Source organism: Ipomoea triloba, chromosome 13 (genome assembly GCF_003576645.1).
Source record: "Ipomoea triloba cultivar NCNSP0323 chromosome 13, ASM357664v1".
Taxonomy (NCBI): Eukaryota; Viridiplantae; Streptophyta; class Magnoliopsida; order Solanales; family Convolvulaceae; genus Ipomoea; species Ipomoea triloba.
This window is the reverse complement of record NC_044928.1, coordinates 2401905-2422345: the sequence shown is the minus strand read 5'-3', so window position 1 is coordinate 2422345 and position 20441 is coordinate 2401905. Positions and strand designations below refer to the sequence as shown.

The window sequence follows — 20441 nt, the reverse complement described above, 5'->3', positions numbered from 1 at the left end:
AAAACTTAAATTTAAATCTTGTCGATAAAAGACTAAATTCCCATGCCTTAGGCCCTATAATTTGATACACTAGAAGAATAAATTAGGATGAATCAACATCCTGTGGGATGATTAGTACTTAATGTCCAAAGTTCACCACATTGTGTGTAACTCCCTAGCACTGTAATTATGTATTGTTGTCTACAATATACTCAGGGCTCGGTCCTAAGCAAGGGCGGACTGGACGACGCTCAGGGCACATGCTTGAAGAGATATCTATATATATATATATATATATATATATATATATATATATATATTCTTTTTTAATATATAGTGTTATAATTATAATATAAAACAAGAAACTTAGAAAGTGAAAGAAAAATGTTTGAAATTTGTGTTACAACTAAACTTATTAATTATTGGGGAAAATTTTTTAAAAAATTCAGGTGCTTTTGTTCTTTCTTATAACAAATTTTTTTAAATTTATTTTAGGTAAAAAACATTTATCTCGAAGCGAAAAAAGTAATAAAAAAAAAAACAAGTTAGAACAGTTAATAGAATCACAACTAACTACTCTAATATGCTGTGATCCTAACTCTGATATGTTCTAATTCTAGCTCTCTAATATGCTCTTATCTGCTCTAATCTATTGTGTGATCAAGGTTATGATAAAGATTTTAATATGAAAGGAAAACAATGGTTCAAAAACGATTACTTGAAATAGGGTCTTTTTTAAAGTTTCGCCCCGGACCTATAAAATATTTGGATCGGCCCTTGAATCTACTACACGAACCAATTGAGTTACAGACAAATATAAATCTGTTATCTAAACTCGTAATTCGGAAAAAGAAGACGCATACCGAGTGGTTCCATAATGCACGGGGTTGAATATGCTGGGAGAAATCTTGTTCTTAAGAGTACGTGAATTTATAAAGAATGTTTGAATGTTTGATAATCTATGTCTATATATATATAAACATAATCCTTTTCCTACACATCCTAGGAAAAGATTTTTGTTTGTATATTTGAAATTAATTTTTTTTAGAGAGATTAAATAATATTATATGTTTTCAAAAAAAAAAAATATTATATGCTTTATATATGGTAAATTAAATTATAATAAAAGTTTGTCTAAAATACTAAAAAATAATAAAAATTATAGTAATGGTTTAGGTTCAAAAAAATGGTTATGATTAATAAATAATAATTTTGTAAATAAATTATATTCAAAATAATGATAAGATTTATCCTTTAAATACCTGATAATAGCTGAAATTATAATAATGAATTAATTATGCTCAAAACAATGGAAATGATTCATAGTTGTAATGATTATTTCTAAAAATAAATTATAATTAATTTAATTGGCATCAGTGGTTGTGTATTCTCATCTCTTAGAGAGGTCGGGAGTTCGAATGAGTCAATCATTATTCCATGGACCATGATCCACACATTTGTGTGAACTATAAATAATAAGTACATTATTTAAAATTATATGGTTTTTAATATATTATCAAATAATGTACATTCAATAAACAAATAATGTACTTTTAATATATTAAAAACATATAATGCATTCATAGTCCACATAATTATGTGGACCATGATCCATACAATAATTTATCAGTTTGAGTATAGTATGGATTTAAAGGTGTCTCCTATGGTTAGGACTTACTCATGACACAAAAACAAGTAGGGCAGAAACTGAGGTTCAGATCCAATTTTGGAATTTGCATATTAACAGGCAAAGTACTATATACATAGCCTTATATTGAAAGCAAGGAAAGGAGCATTCAACAATGGACAATGGCATCAGCCTGTGCCATTAAACATACACAATAACAGCAGTGGAAGTGCGATTTTTTGCTTTGCTGGGACATTACAAACAGCACGAGTGAAATTTAACTCGCTTGGAGATTACGAGGAGAGAATCAAACGGAGAATATCTCCCGAGAGCTTGAACGACTTCTCTGTCTCCTCGAGACAGTGGTCCTTCTGCTCTCTGGTCCAGCTCTGCAGGGTAAAGAATGACAGTAAAATGAGTTGAAAGATTTTGGTAAATTTAATAAGGAATCCAAAAAGGTTACTCAGAAACTTACATCAGCAACTTTGTTCAGCTTCTCCCTAACATTCTGCAGAAGCTGAGAAAGGTCACCATCCCATTTGTAAAACTCCAACTCTTTCTTGTTCAGTATTTTCTCGGCTACCTGAAAACAGGAGAGCAAATAATCGACTAAAGCTAACCAAATTACATTTTCCACTGCCACACCATTTGATATATAGCTTGCTCGTGGTCAAGTGTGTGTAGTATGCAAATTAAACCAAACCACAAGTAACCTCGAGCCTCACCTTTCTCCCAATCATGCGGCCTCCAGCTGAATGGGCAAAGTATATGTTGTAAAAGTGGCAAAGGAACGCCTGAGGATCGTTCTGTGATAGTTCTTCAAGAATGCGGGCATAGTTGAGGCCAGGTTCTGATGGCTCTGGAATGGCATGACCCTGCTGCCTAAACCATTCCAGATCCTTTGCCAGCCTTTCTGACCTTTCCAGACCCGTATTCCTAAATTCAGCATCTGCAGCCCAAATAAAATATAAAAAGCATTACACTTAACCACAAGTCTAGGTTTAAAGGTTTGTTAAATAACGTCTTATGAGTAGCTCCCCGTTTCACAATAAAGAACGGTTAGGATCAAGTGCTTACTACTACGCCAAAAGCTATAGCTCGTAGCAAAGGCGCAACTCTGTTTCCTTATACCGTCACATTTTCGAAAGACAGGGTGCTGGACTTGGCCCTTCAGACCTCCGCCCAACAATACCCTAGCCACCTAGTGTTGGACTTGGCCCTTCACCGGCCTCCGCTCAACAAGAACTTACGTATGCAGGTCATGTACAAGTGTACAACCGTACAAGCATAAAATGATCATGTTAAAAAAAAAAAAAAGTAAACTTCCCATTCCTAAGAAATATTGGATGAACAAGCTCTACTAGAAATATGACCAATATTTCTGTTGCTATGCTTGTACTCTCTGTCTATTCTATTGTGATCTTCACGAAACTTCCTTCTATAGTCCTAATGATTTCCACCCTTTAGAACTATAAATAAAAAGAAAGAAAGTTAAAACGCCAACAGCCTGAATAGTCATGTTTGAGAAAAACCATTCTATGTCATTTCGTGCCCCCTAACTTATCAAGAACAGAAACCGGACTCAACTGGACTTAACTGAGGGAAACACTGGACCGAGGCTGAAGCTCTGCTTTCTCTTCCTCAAATGTGTTTCAACGCGTACTTCACTAGTTATTATAAACCTCTAAAGCACAAGAACTTTGCCATTTTTCAGCCACACTCGAGCTTTATTAAATATTACACTCCTTACTGCACCGTTTATTCAAAGCAATTCGTAACAAAGTGATCTACGCTCTTTCTAAAACTCATCATAGCTACCTTTTTTCCAGTCCAGCGAGTGCGTGCAATCAATTTAGACGCATTTTAAACCGGTGTCACAACATGAAATGGATCTTTAAAATCAATTCTTTAGAGGAGACAAAATAACAAGAGGAAAAGAAACAGCCAAAAATCACTTCAAAAAGCAAAGCTAACTCATTTCAACCTGCAACCTAAAAGGAGAATTTGCACAAAAACATTAAATACATTCAAAACGCATTAGCAACATCAAAGACACCTAGCTCACACCAAGCTCCCTAACAATGAGGAAAAACAACATGCTTTAGTCTCTACACTAAAACAACAGGAGCAATGGACCACTCACCCACACCGCTATAACTAGTATTTTGATGGAAGGAGATAAATTCATCATCTGTGACAAACATGACATAGAAAACAGATGTCCCAGCTCATGTTCCAACAGCTTAATTTAAAAACAGATCCTAGCTAGCCCTATCTCTTAAGTGGGAAGTGGGAACACATCTGATAAGCCATTAGCAAACATAAAAGAAGAAGCAAATATTACAACAACATAGACTACAAAGAATTTGTTCAAAACAACCACTAACACACCCTAAACAAAGCCAAACCATCAAAAGGTAAGTCTAATACTATACACCTAAATACCATACATAGATGTTAGATTAATTGCAGAAAAAGAAGGCAGAGCAATATATATATGGACAAACTCACACTCAGGAAAAGGGGCTTTTTCCACAATCTTCTCCAGAGTATCATATACAAATTTGCTGTCCACCAAGAACTTCAAGTACCCTTCAACACTTGGCTCCCATTTAGCCATAGGCTGACCTTCAGGCTCTTTCTCCCCCTCCTTAGCCTGGTCCCTAGTATGCAGTTTCATAGCCACAAACCTCATCTCCTCCACAAACCCCTTAGCCTCCCCAGGGTACCTCTTCTTGGGCCTCTCTGCAGCAGTTGTAGATGAAGCCACCACCATCTTGGATTTTCTCAAGGAAAGCCTTGAACTTTGCTGATTCCTCCCAATGGGCACCGAGAAAATCGGAGCTTGAGGCCTCTTGAGCCCTGTAAATTGGGTGTTTTCAAGAAAAGGCTGGGACTTGGACAAGGGTGCTATAGAAGCCATCACAAGGAAAGAGTGTTCAGATGGGTATAAATCGTCAGAGTGAAAATGACAGATTAGCCTTATGTATGATGGAAGAAACCCAAAGCTATTGAATCGTTGTTTGTTTTTTTTAGTATCTTCAGTTGAGGGTTAGAGTTCCCTTCAAGGCAAAGCTATAGACACACAAGTTGTATGTATAGATTGGGGTTTAAAAAAAAATTGGATCTTTTTGATTGGGTAAGGGTGTATGGGAGGGGAGTATTGATGAGCATGTGTATTATTGTTGGGAGCAGCAGTATGTGTCTCCTCCATGGATAAGCTTCTTCATTTCTTTATTGAAGGTGGGGGAAACGGTTTGAAACGGCCGAGGCAATTGTAGTTGAGAGCGTACGACGCCGTTTGTCTGGCCCCTATACGATGTTTTTTCGTGGGCCCCACCCCCACCTTTGTTTTTGTGGCAGTCCTGTACTCCTGGAGAAGAGTCTCATAGATGGATGATCAAAGTTTAGTATCTAAATTTTTTGAGTTTGATTCTTACTAACATTATAGTGTAATGTATTTACTATTATACTAAAAATGAAATTTATTTTTACGCATTTTTAAATAGTGATTACGACTTTATGAGTTTTTGAATCATTAAAAAAATCTTTAACCAATACGGTTAGTGTGGCGGTTCAACACCTTGTTCTTTAAGCATGAGGTTGGCGGTTCAATTTCTACCCATGTGAATGAAACAAACCATTTGGCCAGTCCCCTACCACGTAGGGATACATTTGGACAAAATTAAAAGAAAAAAATCTTTGGCTGGGAATTTTTTGCACATTACTATAGGTTTTGGTATCTATTATCATATTTGTTTGTCTATTTTTTTTTTAATATCCTACTATTCATCTACTTTTGAATAGTGAAATCAACAATAAGGAAGAAAAAAATACGGAGTAAAAATCATTGTTTATTTTTTTTAAACTAAAAATCATTGTTCATGCATTAAACATTGAATTTAAATACACATCAGTGTTGCAAAATCCAGTATAGGCGTCGGCCAACCGCCTAGCATATCACCTTAATCGGTGGTCTAAGCGGCCTCCTAGATTGCTTAGGCGCTGACCGCCTAGGTCTCCTAGGCACTGACTAGGTCGCCTAGTCGGCTGATTAGCTATTATTCTTTTTTTTTTAATGGGTTATTATATTCAAAACAACATTGTTTGAGCGAAATAACCCCAAATTGTTTAAACTCTAAATATTTTTTAGGTTAATATTTAATATTTTAGTATTATATAGTAATATTAGTCTTTAAAAAAATATTTAAACAATTTAAAAAAATACACCGGCTCCTAGGCATCGTTTAATCCCCGCCTAAGTGCTAGGCACTCCCAGACCGCCCAATGAACACCTAGCGATTTTTTCAACCCTAAACCCTATTTAAACAATTCATTTTTATTTATTCTTATTTTAATTAATAATTTCTTTTTCAATTCTTATTTACTACCAAACAAAATGACTTCTCATATCTTTTCAAAAAAAAAAAATGACTTCTCATATTTTCTTTCTCTTTTTTTTTTTTGAAGAAAACGAACTCATATATTAAGAAGCATGAAATAAATGTTCAATACAAGAAAGAATGAAAACGTCCCAAACTAACAAACCAGATTGAGAAGTAGTTACTCAAGCAAAAGAATGGACTAATAAATTCGCTGATTGACAAATAAACTGAAAAGACACTGGTCTAAAGTACATGATAAGAGAGTGACATCCCGCATTCCCGCCCAACTCGAGTACTACTGACAGACCACTAGACCACAAGGTTTTTGACAATAAACAAGTATTTGATTCTCATCACTATCTCAATTTCAATGTTTAAACCAAACACATGCTTTATATTTTTTAAATTGTTGTTACAAAGTAGGGCACAATGAGAGGATTTTGTTTGGCCCAATTCCGAGTATAGTCTCAAAACTTTTTTGAAAGAAAAGGAAAAGCCCACTGGGCACGGCGCCGCATGGCAATAGCATGACTCACTCGCCATGCAGTCAAACAACCAACTTGAGAAAAAGGCAAGTGGCAATCCAAAAAAAGTAGAAGATATTACTAGGAAAAGATCTTGGTTTGAACTTCCATTCCCAAGTTTAGAACCAGCTCTCGAAGCTATTTTGGTTATGCCCACATTTTAGGGTTCCTCTCAGCAGCCGAAACTCTCTCCTTTCTTGTCCGTACGAGAGGTATTGACATAACTCTTAGCTTTCTCCCAATCTTGATTTTTTGGTTTTTCTGAACTTACAATATTTCAGAGTTTATTAATCGTAATGAATCCAGTGATAAATGAGTTTTATTTTTCAGCAATCTTGTTAACCCATTAATTTCAGCTCATATTAGTGATGTGTTAGGAAAGTTTAGATCTTGATTTGGTGTTTATCGATGAGGTGGATTCGTTTCAAAATTTGATACTTATGGGTATTAATTTCTGGTTTAGAACTTTAGGTGGCTTTCCTGATAAGTTTCCTAAACTACTATGGTAATTTTTGAGTATTTTGAGATATTAGGTTATGGTTTGCCTGTCATTCTGCTTGGTTATTAACATTTCAGTTTATTTTATCTTGATGTGTTAATCATGGTTGCTGGTTGGATTGAAGATAGAGTATGGTCTACTGCTGTTAGTGAGGTTAAGTGAATAAGTCTTTGGACAAGTTATTGAATTTTGAGAACTCGGGTTGTAGCAATGGTGTGGTTTAGAGCTGGATCTAATGTGGCAAAGCTTGCCCTTAGGAGAGCTTTGTCACATGGTGGGTCACATGTCCCTGGAACTCGTATTCTCCCTTCTCAAAGTCGGTACTTTCAGACCACAGTTGTTCGGTCCAAGGCACAATCTGCCCCTGTGCCACGGCCTGTGCCACTTTCTAAGCTGACGGATAGTTTCTTAGATGGGACAAGTAGTGTGTACCTTGAGGAGCTTCAGCGGGCATGGGAACAAGACCCAAGTAGTGTTGATGAGTCATGGGATAATTTCTTCAGGAATTTTGTTGGCCAGGCAACTACATCTCCAGGGATCTCTGGCCAAACAATTCAGGAAAGCATGCGGCTCTTGTTGCTTGTAAGGGCTTATCAGGTCAATGGTCACATGAAAGCCAAGCTGGACCCTTTGGATTTAGAAGAGAGAGAGATTCCTGAAGATTTGGACCCTGCTTGTTATGGATTTACTGAAGCTGATCTTGATCGTGAGTTCTTCCTTGGTGTTTGGAGAATGTCTGGTTTCTTGTCCGAGAACCGTCCAGTGCAGACCTTGAGATCAATTTTGACCCGACTTGAGCAGGCTTACTGTGGAAGAATTGGTTTTGAGTTTATGCACATTCCTGATCGGGAAAAATGTAATTGGTTGAGGGAGCGGCTCGAAACACCAACACCTATGGAATACAACCGCCAGAGGCGTGAGGTTATTCTTGACCGGTTGATGTGGAGCACTCAGTTTGAGAACTTCTTGGCCACCAAATGGGTGGCTGCCAAGAGATTTGGGCTGGAAGGCTGTGAAACCTTGATTCCTGGTATGAAGGAAATGTTTGACAGGGCAGCTGATCTAGGAGTGGAGAGTATAGTTATAGGTATGTCTCACAGAGGAAGACTAAATGTTCTGGGTAATGTTGTCCGTAAGCCTCTCCGGCAGATTTTTAATGAATTTAGTGGCGGTACAAAACCTGTGAATGATGCTGGTTATGTGGGAACTGGTGATGTGAAGTACCACTTAGGCACATCGTATGATCGGCCAACTCGAGGAGGGAAGAGAATTCATCTTTCACTGGTTGCAAATCCAAGTCATTTGGAAGCTGTGGACCCAGTTGTGATTGGGAAAACTAGAGCAAAACAATATTATAATAATGATGTGGATAGGACAAAGAATATGGGTATTCTGATTCATGGTGATGGTAGCTTTGCAGGGCAAGGAGTTGTTTATGAAACGTTGCATCTTAGCGCTCTTCCAAACTACAGTGTTGGTGGCACCATACACATTGTAGTTAACAATCAAGTGGCCTTCACTACTGATCCAAGCTCTGGAAGATCTTCTCAGTATTGTACTGATGTTGCCAAGGCCTTGGATGCTCCAATTTTCCATGTCAATGGTGATGATGTTGAAGCTGTTGTACATGCCTGTGAGCTTGCTGCAGAGTGGCGCCAGACATTCCACTCAGATGTTGTGGTCGATATAGTTTGTTATCGTCGATTTGGACATAATGAAATTGATGAACCATCCTTTACTCAACCCAAAATGTATCAGGTTTGCTCTTTTTACCTTTTATTTTCCTTGTTCTTTGGAATAATTGGTTTATTTAAAGGCACCATACTATTCACTTTTTGCTTCTATGTAAGGAGCTTGACTATAATCGATACTGTCCATGCTTTGCATTTTTTTTTTCTCAATGGTCCTTGATATAAATCTAACTTTCTATCTTTGAATGGTTTCTGTAGGTCATCAAGAATCATCCTTCTTCGATGGAGATCTATCAGAAGAAACTTTTGGAATCTGGTCATGTTACAAAAGAAGAGATTGAGAAGATACAGAATAAAATCAATACTATACTTAATGAAGAGTTTGTTGCTAGCAAAGACTATGTTCCTCAAAAACGAGACTGGCTCTCAGCATTTTGGTTAGGATTCAAGTCTCCTGAACAGCTTTCCCGAATCAGAAATACTGGGTACACTTTCTGCTCTCTGGGAAGTCCAACATTTAGTGTATTACTTTTTCTTCTTTCTGTTTTATTTGGAACTTGAGGCTCAATATATGCTTTCTCCGCAGTGTCAAGCCAGAGATTTTGACAAATGTTGGCAAAGCAATCACAACCCTTCCAGAAAGTTTTAAGCCTCACAGAGCAATAAAAAGAATTTTTGATGAGCGCCGAAAGATGATTGAGACTGGTGAGGGCATTGACTGGGCAGTAGCAGAAGCACTTGCATTTGCAACATTGCTCGTGGAAGGTAATCATGTCAGGTTGAGTGGTCAGGACGTTGAAAGGGGTACTTTCAGTCACAGACATGCTGTTCTCCACGATCAGGAGACAGGAGAGCAGTATTGTCCTCTGGATCACATTATGAAGGATCAAAATGAAGAAATGTTTACTGTCAGCAACAGGTAAGTTATGGCAGAAATTTTTGTTTTTGGGCTGGTATAAAGATTTTCTACTTCAATTACCTTTTTTCTCAGTATGTTCCTGTAATTGCTTCCGTTTATTATATCTTGAATTCTTTATTGATCTATCATTTGAATGTTTGATCAACATTTTCCCATAAATGTTCATCTCCATATGAATTTGAATATGAGGGTTTTATGAGGCAAGTGGTTTCTAAGTTCTAACATTTTATTAGTTTAAGTTGATTTTATCTATGAAAGAAAAAAAAGGGTTAATTGATGTTAAAATACATTTCTCAGGCTATAATAGTTTAGTCAGTGTACCTCGTTTTTCTCTGATTGATAGTTGAAATGCCTTCCTTCAGAAGTACTGATGTTCCATTCTAGGCAGTGTACCCTTTTTTTTTATAGTTTTTTTTTGTTTCTTTCCATCTGACCTTAACTAGATTAGTACTAAGGCTCATTTGGGTAGTTATATATGTTCTGTTTTCGTTATAAATAAGACCTTGTTTTCAATTTTGTGTTCTTTCTACAGCTCTCTTTCAGAGTTTGGTGTTCTAGGATTTGAATTAGGTTATTCAATGGAAAATCCAAATTCACTTATACTTTGGGAAGCCCAATTTGGTGATTTTGCCAATGGAGCCGAGGTGATATTTGACCAGTTCTTGAGCAGTGGGGAGGCCAAGTGGTTGCGCCAGACTGGTTTAGTTGTGCTTCTACCTCATGGCTATGATGGCCAGGGTCCTGAACATTCGAGTGCACGCCTGGAGCGTTTTCTTCAGGTATTGACCTAATCTGCTAAGCTAGATTCAAAATGCCTATGTTTTCTTCAATATTCTTCCTCTTGCTTGTGCATGATCGGTTCCCGATTTCTGCTGGCTTCATTTGAGGATTAATAGAGTGAAACGGGTGTTTCACACTTTCACTGAATGTTACTTAAGATCAAATCATAATCAGGTTCTTACGAAATTGTAATTATAAAAATGCTGTTAACTTTGTTATATGTTAAAATAAATCTCCAACCTAATAGAGGTTGTTTCTTTCGCATTCATTGTGAACTGTTGTGTTCTAGTCGAGTCGATAATCTCTTGCAACTTGACAGTACTTCTATTCTTTAAGTTCTTTCAAAATGCACAACGTTTGACCAATACCATCCCGTTAATCATGATTCCAGATGAGTGCTGATAACCCCTATGTTATCCCTGAGATGGACCCAACTCTTCGAAAACAGATTCAAGAATGCAATTGGCAGGTGGTGAATGTAACTACTCCTGCAAATTATTTCCATGTACTCCGACGACAAGTAAGTGTCACTGAGAGACTGTTCTAATCTTGATCGCTTATTTAGTCATTTTCTTATGTACAATGTATTTGTCATCTCAGATCCACAGGGATTTCCGTAAACCTCTTATTGTGATGGCACCAAAGAGTTTGCTTCGCCACAAGGAATGCAAGTCAAACCTATCTGAGTTTGATGATGTCCAAGGCCACCCCGGTTTTGATAAACAAGGCACCAGGTTTAAGCGCCTCATAAAAGATCAGAATTATCATTCGGATCGCGAAGAGGGTATTAGACGCTTGGTTCTTTGCTCAGGAAAGGTCTGTAGGGTTCTTTACCTTTATCTCACATCACTCGTTTCCTGTTCATTTCAGATATGTGTTTCCACATGCACATTTTCTTGTACCTCCAAGCGTAGTGAAGTGTATCACTCAAATAATATAATAGAAAAGCAAACTGCTTTATGATATGTTATTAACATTATTGATTTTAGATACTTATGATATTTCTTTGGTTTTCCTCCCTGCTTATTTCAGATCTATTACGAGCTTGATGAAGAGAGGAGAAAGGTCGATGGCAAGGATGTTGCTATCTGTAGGGTGGAACAGCTCTGTCCTTTCCCGTACGACCTTGTCCAGCGTGAATTGAAACGCTATCCAAGTATGTGCATCATTCTTTAAGATACCCGAGTTTGTCCTTTTACATTCTTTTGGCTGTTTAAGTGATCAAACAAGTCAGTGTGATTAGTGTAAGATTTATTTAGCGTTATCATATAGTTTAGATGCTCGTAGTCCTTTAGAACCTTAAGTTTAGTATCAGTCACTTGATGAAAGCTTGCGATCTTAAAATCAGCTTTTCAAGAGTGGACGAAAAACCTAAAGTGTCAATCTTGATTCCATTTTAATGATTTCTTTTCAGATGCGGAGATTGTCTGGTGCCAGGAAGAGCCCATGAACATGGGCGCATTCCATTACGTTGCACCTCGCCTTTGTACTGCAATGAAGGCGGTTGGGAGGGGCAACATGGACGACATCAAATATGTCGGCCGTCTCTCTTCAGCTTCAACCGCTACTGGTTTCCTACAGGTTCACATCAAAGAACAGGCCGGGCTCGTCCAGAAAGCCTTGCAGCCAAACCCAATTGACTTCCCGTGATGAACCTGAGGCTCTGGCGATCACTCGACATGCAAAAGACTTGTGATGAAAGTTATCCTTTTTGCTCAGATGATGTTTTGTATGTATCATCTGAATCAGTGTTGGCTTTCTTGTCTTTTTTGCAATTTTGACATGAGTCACACTCAGGTGTGATGTCTCTTTCTTTGATGTTGGACCTGTTGATTTACTTGTTACAACTTACAACTGTATAAAATAATCAGGAATTTCTATAGCTATTGTGCTACAAAGATGTTAAAGCTACTACTTCAATTTAGACTAGAAACAAATATGTTCCTTAGAGGGGTGGACCATGATTCAAGAGGTTATATTTGTTTGATTTTTGTTAACATCTTTTTGATTCAATTTGTCATACAGAGTTCTATTCTATTAGTACGATTTATTTTTGAGTGAGTCTTTTGTGAAAGAGTTTCATAGACTTTTATTCGTGAGATATGTCAAGTCAAGATGAAAATGTAATACTTATGTTGAAAAATGTAGAAACTAATCATGAATAAATTGTTTGATAATTATAAAAAAAAATGTAATGCTTTAAAAAAAAGAAGTAATATTTTTTATGAAAAAAAGAGAAGTAATATTTAGTCGTTCAATAGTTATTTATAAGAAAAAAAATGTAATGTTAATTATGAATGAATTAATTAATTGTTATTTATGAAGAAATACTACTACTTATGAGGAAATATATCGTATTTTTGATTAAAAAAATGTAATAATTTTAAATTAAAAAGTAATATTAAGGGTTGAAGAGTTATTTAGAAAGAAAATTGTAATACTTATAATGAAAATTGTAATATATATATATATATATATATATATATATATATATATATATATATATATATAATTTGACCCGTATTATTATACTGTGGACCATGCTTAACATTGTAAGGTGAATCACTAATATAGAAGTTCATTTTTTTTTTGGAAACTCATTTTTAGTATATTGAAAATTTAATTTTAAATAATATTCTAAAAATGATCATTCAATACATTAAAAATAAACATTTAATATACTAAAATGAATATTTATTTGTGATCAACCTTACAATGTGGTCCATGACCCAAAATATAATTTTTTTTATGTGTGATTTATGAATTATTATACAGGAACAGAGTTTAACCAATGCACATTCTTGGGTAGTGGTTGTCGATTTTCTTGTTATTTAAAAAAAAAAATTCATTTGATTTTAATTTGTGTACTAAGGTTATTTTGCGAAATTTGGAATATACAAATTTGTTCATAAAGTTAACAATAGAGTGACAATTATGTGACAAATTAACTTTCACAAAATCATAAAATTTAAAATTAAGATGTAACAGGAATTATTTGTCTAAAAGAATTTGACAGGATAATTGGGCATGCAACACCCGACTCGTATCATCAGCATTGACCCGAAGGCAACAAACGGTCACTCGTTACACAAAGACGACACATTGATGAGATGATAATTACTCCAACGACTTACCATTACCGGCACTCAATATATGTTCACCATTACTAGCACTCAATGTATGCTCGTCAGGACTGGGAGTCCGTTACACTCACCAGAGGAAGAGCCGTTGCAGCCATAGTATAAGTAGCAGACTTGTGGTAGATGCAATGGGGACACTTTTTGTTTATGATACACAACACTACTATATTGTACTCAAATCACTCACTCTCATTAAGTACACAGATCTACATTGGGGAATTGTTACTCACTTGTCTACTGTACTTACCCATTACACACAAATAATACTATACTTCACTTCTATCAAATATACCCAGTAACAATACTTACCGTCAAAATTACGATTAAAAAATTGTGAAAATAACAATGGGAGGTAATGCCTACAAATAATGCTAGTCATAGTGTGAGGAGTTCAAACCCCAACCGGAATATTATTCTCCTTTGTGAGTCAACCCCATGGGCTATATTACCAATTTGCTGCCTCGCTACCTCTTGTTGGCGAGCTGTAGGTGCATGGAGCAAGCTAGACCAGCATACTGTCGACTCAGTGAGTATGATACCAACTAATATGAACTTAAACCCTAATTACACCACAAAAATTAGCTCATGAGTATATATTTGACCCAAACGTAACCTTATATATTAGCGCAGGTTCTTATTAGTAATCAATGTGAAGCACATAATGTCCCATTGACTAATCTCCTATTTACCAAACAAATTTCATGTTTTACATTGAATGCCAAAGTTTTTAAATTATGCAATAATTTTTGTTTTATCTATATCTTAAAAAATGATGAACTTAACGTTCCACCACCACCACCGTACCATTCTTCATGAACCAAACACTATGATAATTAAATGAAATTGAAATATAAAATAATTATAAGGAAACCGTGGTGTGATCAGTTTAAAACATAATTACCACCACCACCACCATTCTTCATGAACCAAACAATTCCAATATAATAATTAAATGAAATTGAAGTATAAAATAATTATAAGGAAACCATGGTGTGACCGGTTTGTCTTTTTTTTTTTTTTTTTTTGAATGCTATTGACTTTGTTACAATGTAGTATCTGTTCATACTTCATACATATTTTGAAACACAAAGAGTCAACACCCCCACTGGGGATTGAACTTGTGACCCCTCACTTGGGAGAGCCACAGCTTGACCACAAAGTCTTTGGTATGGTGTGACCGGTTTAAAACATAATTGGATTTAATTTTTTTTTTGGGTGGGAATAATTGGATTTAATTAAATATAGTTATTACACATTTTCCTTTTTCCTAAATGAGAATTAATTACTATAAATGCATCCTTTTTAATTTCCCATCATCAATTCATGGATTTTTTTTTCTTTTGGATTTAATTTTGTATTATTTGATATATCTTGCAATGTTATTTTTCCATTTATGTATTGGAAAGAGTTTAAGATATTTTATCAGAATAAAATTTACTTGACTTGATGTAATTATTGATAAATTATTAAATTAAAATAAAATCATCCAATTTAACTATTAATTAATCAAAAGAGTTTTTTTTTTTTTAAAAAAAAATTTTAGTCCATCGATTTTTATGACATTTTTACTCAGAGTCCTTGGCTAGTATATTTTCCATTATTAGTCCCTGATTTAAATTTTTTACTATCTTTAATCTTTTCTGTAAGATTTTTTTGCCAAACACCATACTAAAAACATGCAAGAAAAATTCAGGTGATGTTTAGTTGAAAAATTCACTATATAATATTAACCCAGAATAAATTAAAAAATTAATTTTATTTTTTTGGTTATTTTTGTCATTTACCCTCTTTTCGAGGAGTGTTAATACTGAATATACACCAAGTTTGAGTCAAACTTCTAAAATTTTTCACAATAATATTTATTACTCTCTATATCACACGCAAAACCAAACCACCTTTCTCTCTTTCTCTTTCTCTTTCTCTTCTCTCTCTCTGTCTGTCTCTCTCATTTATTTTCAATTCTTTAAGAAAAGATCAGTGGTTGGAATAATCCATGTTGACTTCTCAAGCAATGGTTTTAGCGACGGCCATGGCGGTTTCCGGCACGGTGGTCCTCCTCGCCTGCCGCCTCCAGAGGTCGTCTATTCATCTGCCGGAAACCACCCCAATTCCTCTCCTTCGTCCTTGCATCTCTTCAGGTTTTCCCACAAACTTCAATTTTCTTCTCTACTCACTGCTATTAATCAAGAAACAAGAAATAATAATAATAATAAAATATGTTTTTTTTTTTTTTAATTTGAAAATGTTTTTGGATTCGCATATTCCTTGACATGATTGGAATCCTCTCTGCATGTGAACCTTTCACTTTACGCTTTTTCCTTCCTTTTCGGTTGGATATTTTGGGGAAAAAAACAACACTTCTTGAACCTAAGTTTCTTCGTCTTCTTGCATTGTCCAACAATATTCTTGTTAGTCTTCATGTAATTCTAAAGATATTTTCGACTAGACAAATTTCGCCTTTATTTGTGTTAATTAATCAATTAAAACACGTATTATTAAATATGATCTGTCTCGTTGAAATATCTCAAGACATTTTTTGTAAGACCGTAATCTACATGTGCATATGATATTTTCTCGTAATTCTTGAGAAAAAAAAAAAAAAAGAAGATTGTTATAATTTTGTATGTTGCCATGGGGCCGGGTTCTACTTCTACCTATCAAGAAATAGAAATAAAATCAAGTTATAAGAGGTTTGTAGTGATTTTCAAATTTATGAAAGAAAATTTTGCAACATATTGGACATTAGGCTGGATTTGTTCTAAAACAAAAAAGTAATAGAGGTATATTTGTAATTTTATAAATTATATACTTAATAAGAAGTAAATTTCACTTTTGTATAATAGTTCGTAAATTATAAAGGAGATGCCAAATTATGACATTTTTATATATGGATCGGAATTGTAATAATTTTCTTTAGTATTTATCTAAAAACTAATAAGTGTAAATGAATGTTATACCTTTTATGTATGTCCATGTTTTCCATTACTTTTTAATACATTATGTTATAAGAGTTGTACTACACAAAAGTTTGGTCAAAAATACCCATACCATTATAACTTTTGTTGTTATTATTATTATTATATTATTATTATTATTATTTTATAATAATATAAATATCTAAAATCTAAATAAATCTAAGATTTTAATATGGATTACTAATATTGGACATCTACTTTTGCGTATCGCATATATAAAATACTAGTAATATAATAAGTGTTGTTTGGACTAATATGTGAAATATGCAGAAGGTAAGAGGAAGAATGAGAGAAAGAAGAAGAAGAGGGTGCGTTTTGCAAAAGATGTTGTGGAGCCAAGTGGGAATAACGAAGAATACAGGAGGCTACACTGCAATAATGTCCAAAAGTCATCATGTACAATAAAGAAGAGTGGAAAATTGCAAGAAATCCCACCCAATAGAATCGCTCTTTACACCGCCATTCTCAAGGAAAGAGGCGTCAGCCGTGTGGGCTATTCCTATTGAATTTGTGAAAATTGCTTTTCACACCCCCTCATTTGTGCAATATTTCCCTTCCCACCCATACTTCTTTGATTGTTACATTTTTCTTTTTGTTTAGTATGTTGCCATGATGGGCATTTTTCATTTCAAATGTATAGCTGTACTAAGAATCAAGGAACATGAAATTGACCTTTTATCCAAGTTAAAGCTAGGGTCAAATTAGGATATCTTTTTAAATGTGATGGAATTACTATTCAAATTTTGCGGCTAGTTATAAGTACAATCATTGTATGTACCTTGGACCATTGTCCACGCTAAAATGTAAATAAGTGACATACATATTCATTTTTAATATATTGAAGATTAATTTTAGCATATTGAATATTATTTTTTAAATGTTCAATTTTAATGTACAATGTACAGTGTACTATTTCAAAATGAACATTCAATATATACTCCGTACTAAAATTACTATTGATAGGATTGGAAAAATTGTAATTTATGTCCCACACAAATATGTCAATTATCAATGTCAATCCTGAATTATTAGCGGTGTAAATGTTGCCCCTCCATTTTCATAACGTGACATATATTACCCATCCCCTAATAGGAAGGAGGAATGTTGTTGTCAGTGGAAAGAGGACGAACAAAGAAAGAAAAATGGAAGAAAAAAAAAAGTGGTCTTCAAACATGGAAAACGACAAGTAACCACATTTACAGTACTAATAATTCAGGAGAGGTGCAATATATGTCACGTTTTAAAAATCGAAGGGCAACATTTACACCACTAATAATTTAAGGGTGACATTGATAATTAACATATTTCTGAGGGGAATAAATTACAATTTTTTCGATAAAATTTGATACTAAGACCTACTATTCATGGGTGTAAATTGTCTTTCATTTCGATCTCCAAGTTAGAGAATTCGTTACATTGGTATTTTTTTAAAAAAGGAGATCGAAATATTCTCCATTTCTTAAAAAAAAATAATCTAAAAACCACTCTTCTATTTTTGTTTAAAATTTTCTCAGTTAATGTTTATTGTAATTTCATGATCATTTAGTTATGATATATTTTCTAGGAAAATTTTACGATGGTGAAAAAGATTTTGTGCATACTACTATAAATAGAAAGAATTGGTGATATTCTTAAAAAGAACTACTCCGTATTATTTTATTTGTATTGTTCATATTTTATATATAATAATATTGTTTATTCATTGTTTGGTCAATTGCATGCCTAATATTGCAAGGCATGGATAGTATGATTAGGTATAGCAATAAACAATACAAGTCTTGGCAAGTTCATATCTAGCCTAACTTTTTTTTTTTTAAATAATAATAATAATAATAATAATAATAATAATAATAATGGGGCAAATATACCCTTACACTATAATTGGACGTACAATTGCACTATTTTTTTTGTTGGGATATTTAATTGTACAAGAATGGAAATTGCCTGATATAATTGTATTATTTTTAATTGAGGTACTAAATTACATTCATGATCCATTTAACTACCAGTAGAAATTAAAGGTATATTTGACATTTTATCCTTTTATTTTAAAAAAACATCAAATTAGCCTCTAAATTTAGCGAATGGTGTAATTAGGTCATCTAACTGAGAAACAAATACAAAAGCTCTAATTAAGTATCTTAAATCGGTAAATACTACAATTAGATTTTAATCTTACATGTTCAATAGGTTGTCGCTGACGTGTGGCTTATTGGGTTACCAAGTAGCATCCTATAATACTTACATGAATTTTGAGTATACAAATTTTATATATTTTTTTAATTTTTTTTAAAACGTTCCTATTTTTGTTAACGGACAAGTACATGCTATTCATTTGTGAACAAGATAGTTATGGCTCTTTGGATCTAAAATTCTTTAGACCTAGACAAATAAAGGTGTCCATGCCACCTTCATTTCTTAGAGGGTGAAGGAAGGTATGTAGCTTTCGTTTCTCTAAGATGAATTACGGTTAGATCAGATCTAGACTTTTTTGAGATCATAATATGTATAGTCATGACTATTTTATTTGTTGATGGACATCCAATGGCAATTCATCAACGAAAACATCCACTGGTTGTCTATTTTTAAAACAATTTTTAAAATAAAAAGTTGTATATATATACACATACAGATTAAGATACTATGTATTTGCTCAGCTTGTGGAACATGTTGAACATGTATGCATGCCTAAGACATAATTATACTATTTTACCACTTTAAATTAAAGTACCTAATTAGAGTCTTTTCAATACTTATAATGCCTAATGACATTATTCATTGGATTGAAGGGGCCGGGCAATTAGACATTTTTAAAAATTTTAATTTTAATTTTCTTTTCCTTTAAAGGAGTAGAGGGGAAGCAAACTTAGCTGGCCATTTAATTCTTGGTCAAAGTTCACACTTCTCACATTATATTCTTTGATACTTACAACTATTATTAAATTATGAAAATGAGAACATTTAATCATTAAAATGAGAACATTTAATCATTGACTATATATAGATTTATGAGAAAGTATATCATGTTGACTGTTACCGTATTTTTTCTACCACGTATAATTAAAAAAAAATGTATGATTCGATGTATGATTATACTGGGTACGATGTGGATAAATGTACCCACAATACTCATACATGTTAGGACTCTAGTGGTTGTCTTCTACTAGATTTCTTCATTTACATTCTTATATTATCTCTGTTTAGTTTACGTGTAATGTCAGACAATTCAATCCTCATCTGGTATCAGTAGTAACCAGGTTTTCTTTCAAGGCAGCCCTGGATAATGTCGACAGTTCTGCTCGTGATTCTTCTGAGCGGACTGTTTCCGAAATTGATGTTGTTCCTCCTTTTAACCTGACTCCGTCTCTATCGTCGGCTCACCACTTTGTCTCAATCAAATTAACCAACCGTAACTATCTGTTTTGGAGAACGCAACTCATTCTGTTCTTGCGTGGCCAAGAACTTCTTGGTTTCGTTGATGGCTCATATCCGTGCCCTGAGGTACCCGCGCTAGGGGCGTCGACAGCAGACAGTAGTAACGCCGGTGGGCTGTGGCTTCTGCTCGTCTACAATGGCTCCAGCAGGACCAAGCCATCCTTTCTCTTCTCATCTCGGCGATGTCGGAGGAGACCATGCACCTAGCTGTTGGTCGGACTACTTCCCGTCAGTTGTGGCTCGTGATCGAATCCTCTCTTGGTTCGTCCACTCGGGCTCGGACACTACGTCTGCTAGGCGGGAACTTTTCACCAAAAGGATTTTGCTTTATTATATATAAAGATATAAAGATACTACAATTTATATCCAAGCCTAGTATAACCATGAGCTTTTATATATATATATATATATATATATATATATATATATATATATATATATATATATATATATATATATATATATATATATATATATATATATATAT

The 20441-nt window shown here is 34.4% G+C and overlaps 3 protein-coding genes across 4 annotated transcripts; 2 read left to right on the top strand and 1 right to left on the bottom strand.

Moving 5' to 3' along the window:
* Positions 1 to 1675: 1675 nt before the first annotated feature.
* LOC116002678 (heme oxygenase 1, chloroplastic-like) lies at positions 1676 to 4854 on the bottom strand. The gene is made up of 4 exons (XM_031242843.1): positions 4118 to 4854; positions 2332 to 2555; positions 2082 to 2189; positions 1676 to 1995 (listed from the first exon to the last, which is right to left on the bottom strand). The coding sequence occupies exons 1-4, from the start codon at positions 4527 to 4529 to the stop codon at positions 1900 to 1902; spliced, it is 840 nt and encodes a 279-aa protein (XP_031098703.1). The 5' UTR covers positions 4530 to 4854; the 3' UTR covers positions 1676 to 1899.
* A 1724-nt stretch (positions 4855 to 6578) lies between these two features.
* LOC116001947 (2-oxoglutarate dehydrogenase, mitochondrial-like) lies at positions 6579 to 12439 on the top strand. 2 transcript variants are annotated; one of them, XM_031241919.1, is made up of 9 exons: positions 6579 to 6727; positions 7139 to 8772; positions 8964 to 9190; positions 9292 to 9624; positions 10157 to 10403; positions 10796 to 10924; positions 11005 to 11220; positions 11437 to 11560; positions 11819 to 12439. In XM_031241919.1, the coding sequence occupies exons 2-9, from the start codon at positions 7225 to 7227 to the stop codon at positions 12052 to 12054; spliced, it is 3060 nt and encodes a 1019-aa protein (XP_031097779.1). In that variant the 5' UTR covers positions 6579 to 6727; positions 7139 to 7224; the 3' UTR covers positions 12055 to 12439. The 2 variants fall into 2 exon arrangements, with proteins under 2 accessions (XP_031097779.1, XP_031097780.1); XM_031241920.1 differs by having other exon boundaries at positions 6585 to 6727; positions 7143 to 8772.
* Positions 12440 to 15432: 2993 nt separating this feature from the next.
* LOC116002887 lies at positions 15433 to 17260 on the top strand. Its single transcript, XM_031243072.1, has 2 exons — positions 15433 to 15682; positions 16790 to 17260. Exons 1-2 carry the CDS (start codon positions 15538 to 15540, stop codon positions 17023 to 17025), a joined length of 381 nt encoding a protein of 126 aa, XP_031098932.1. The 5' UTR covers positions 15433 to 15537; the 3' UTR covers positions 17026 to 17260.
* The last annotated feature ends 3181 nt before the right edge of the window (positions 17261 to 20441 follow it).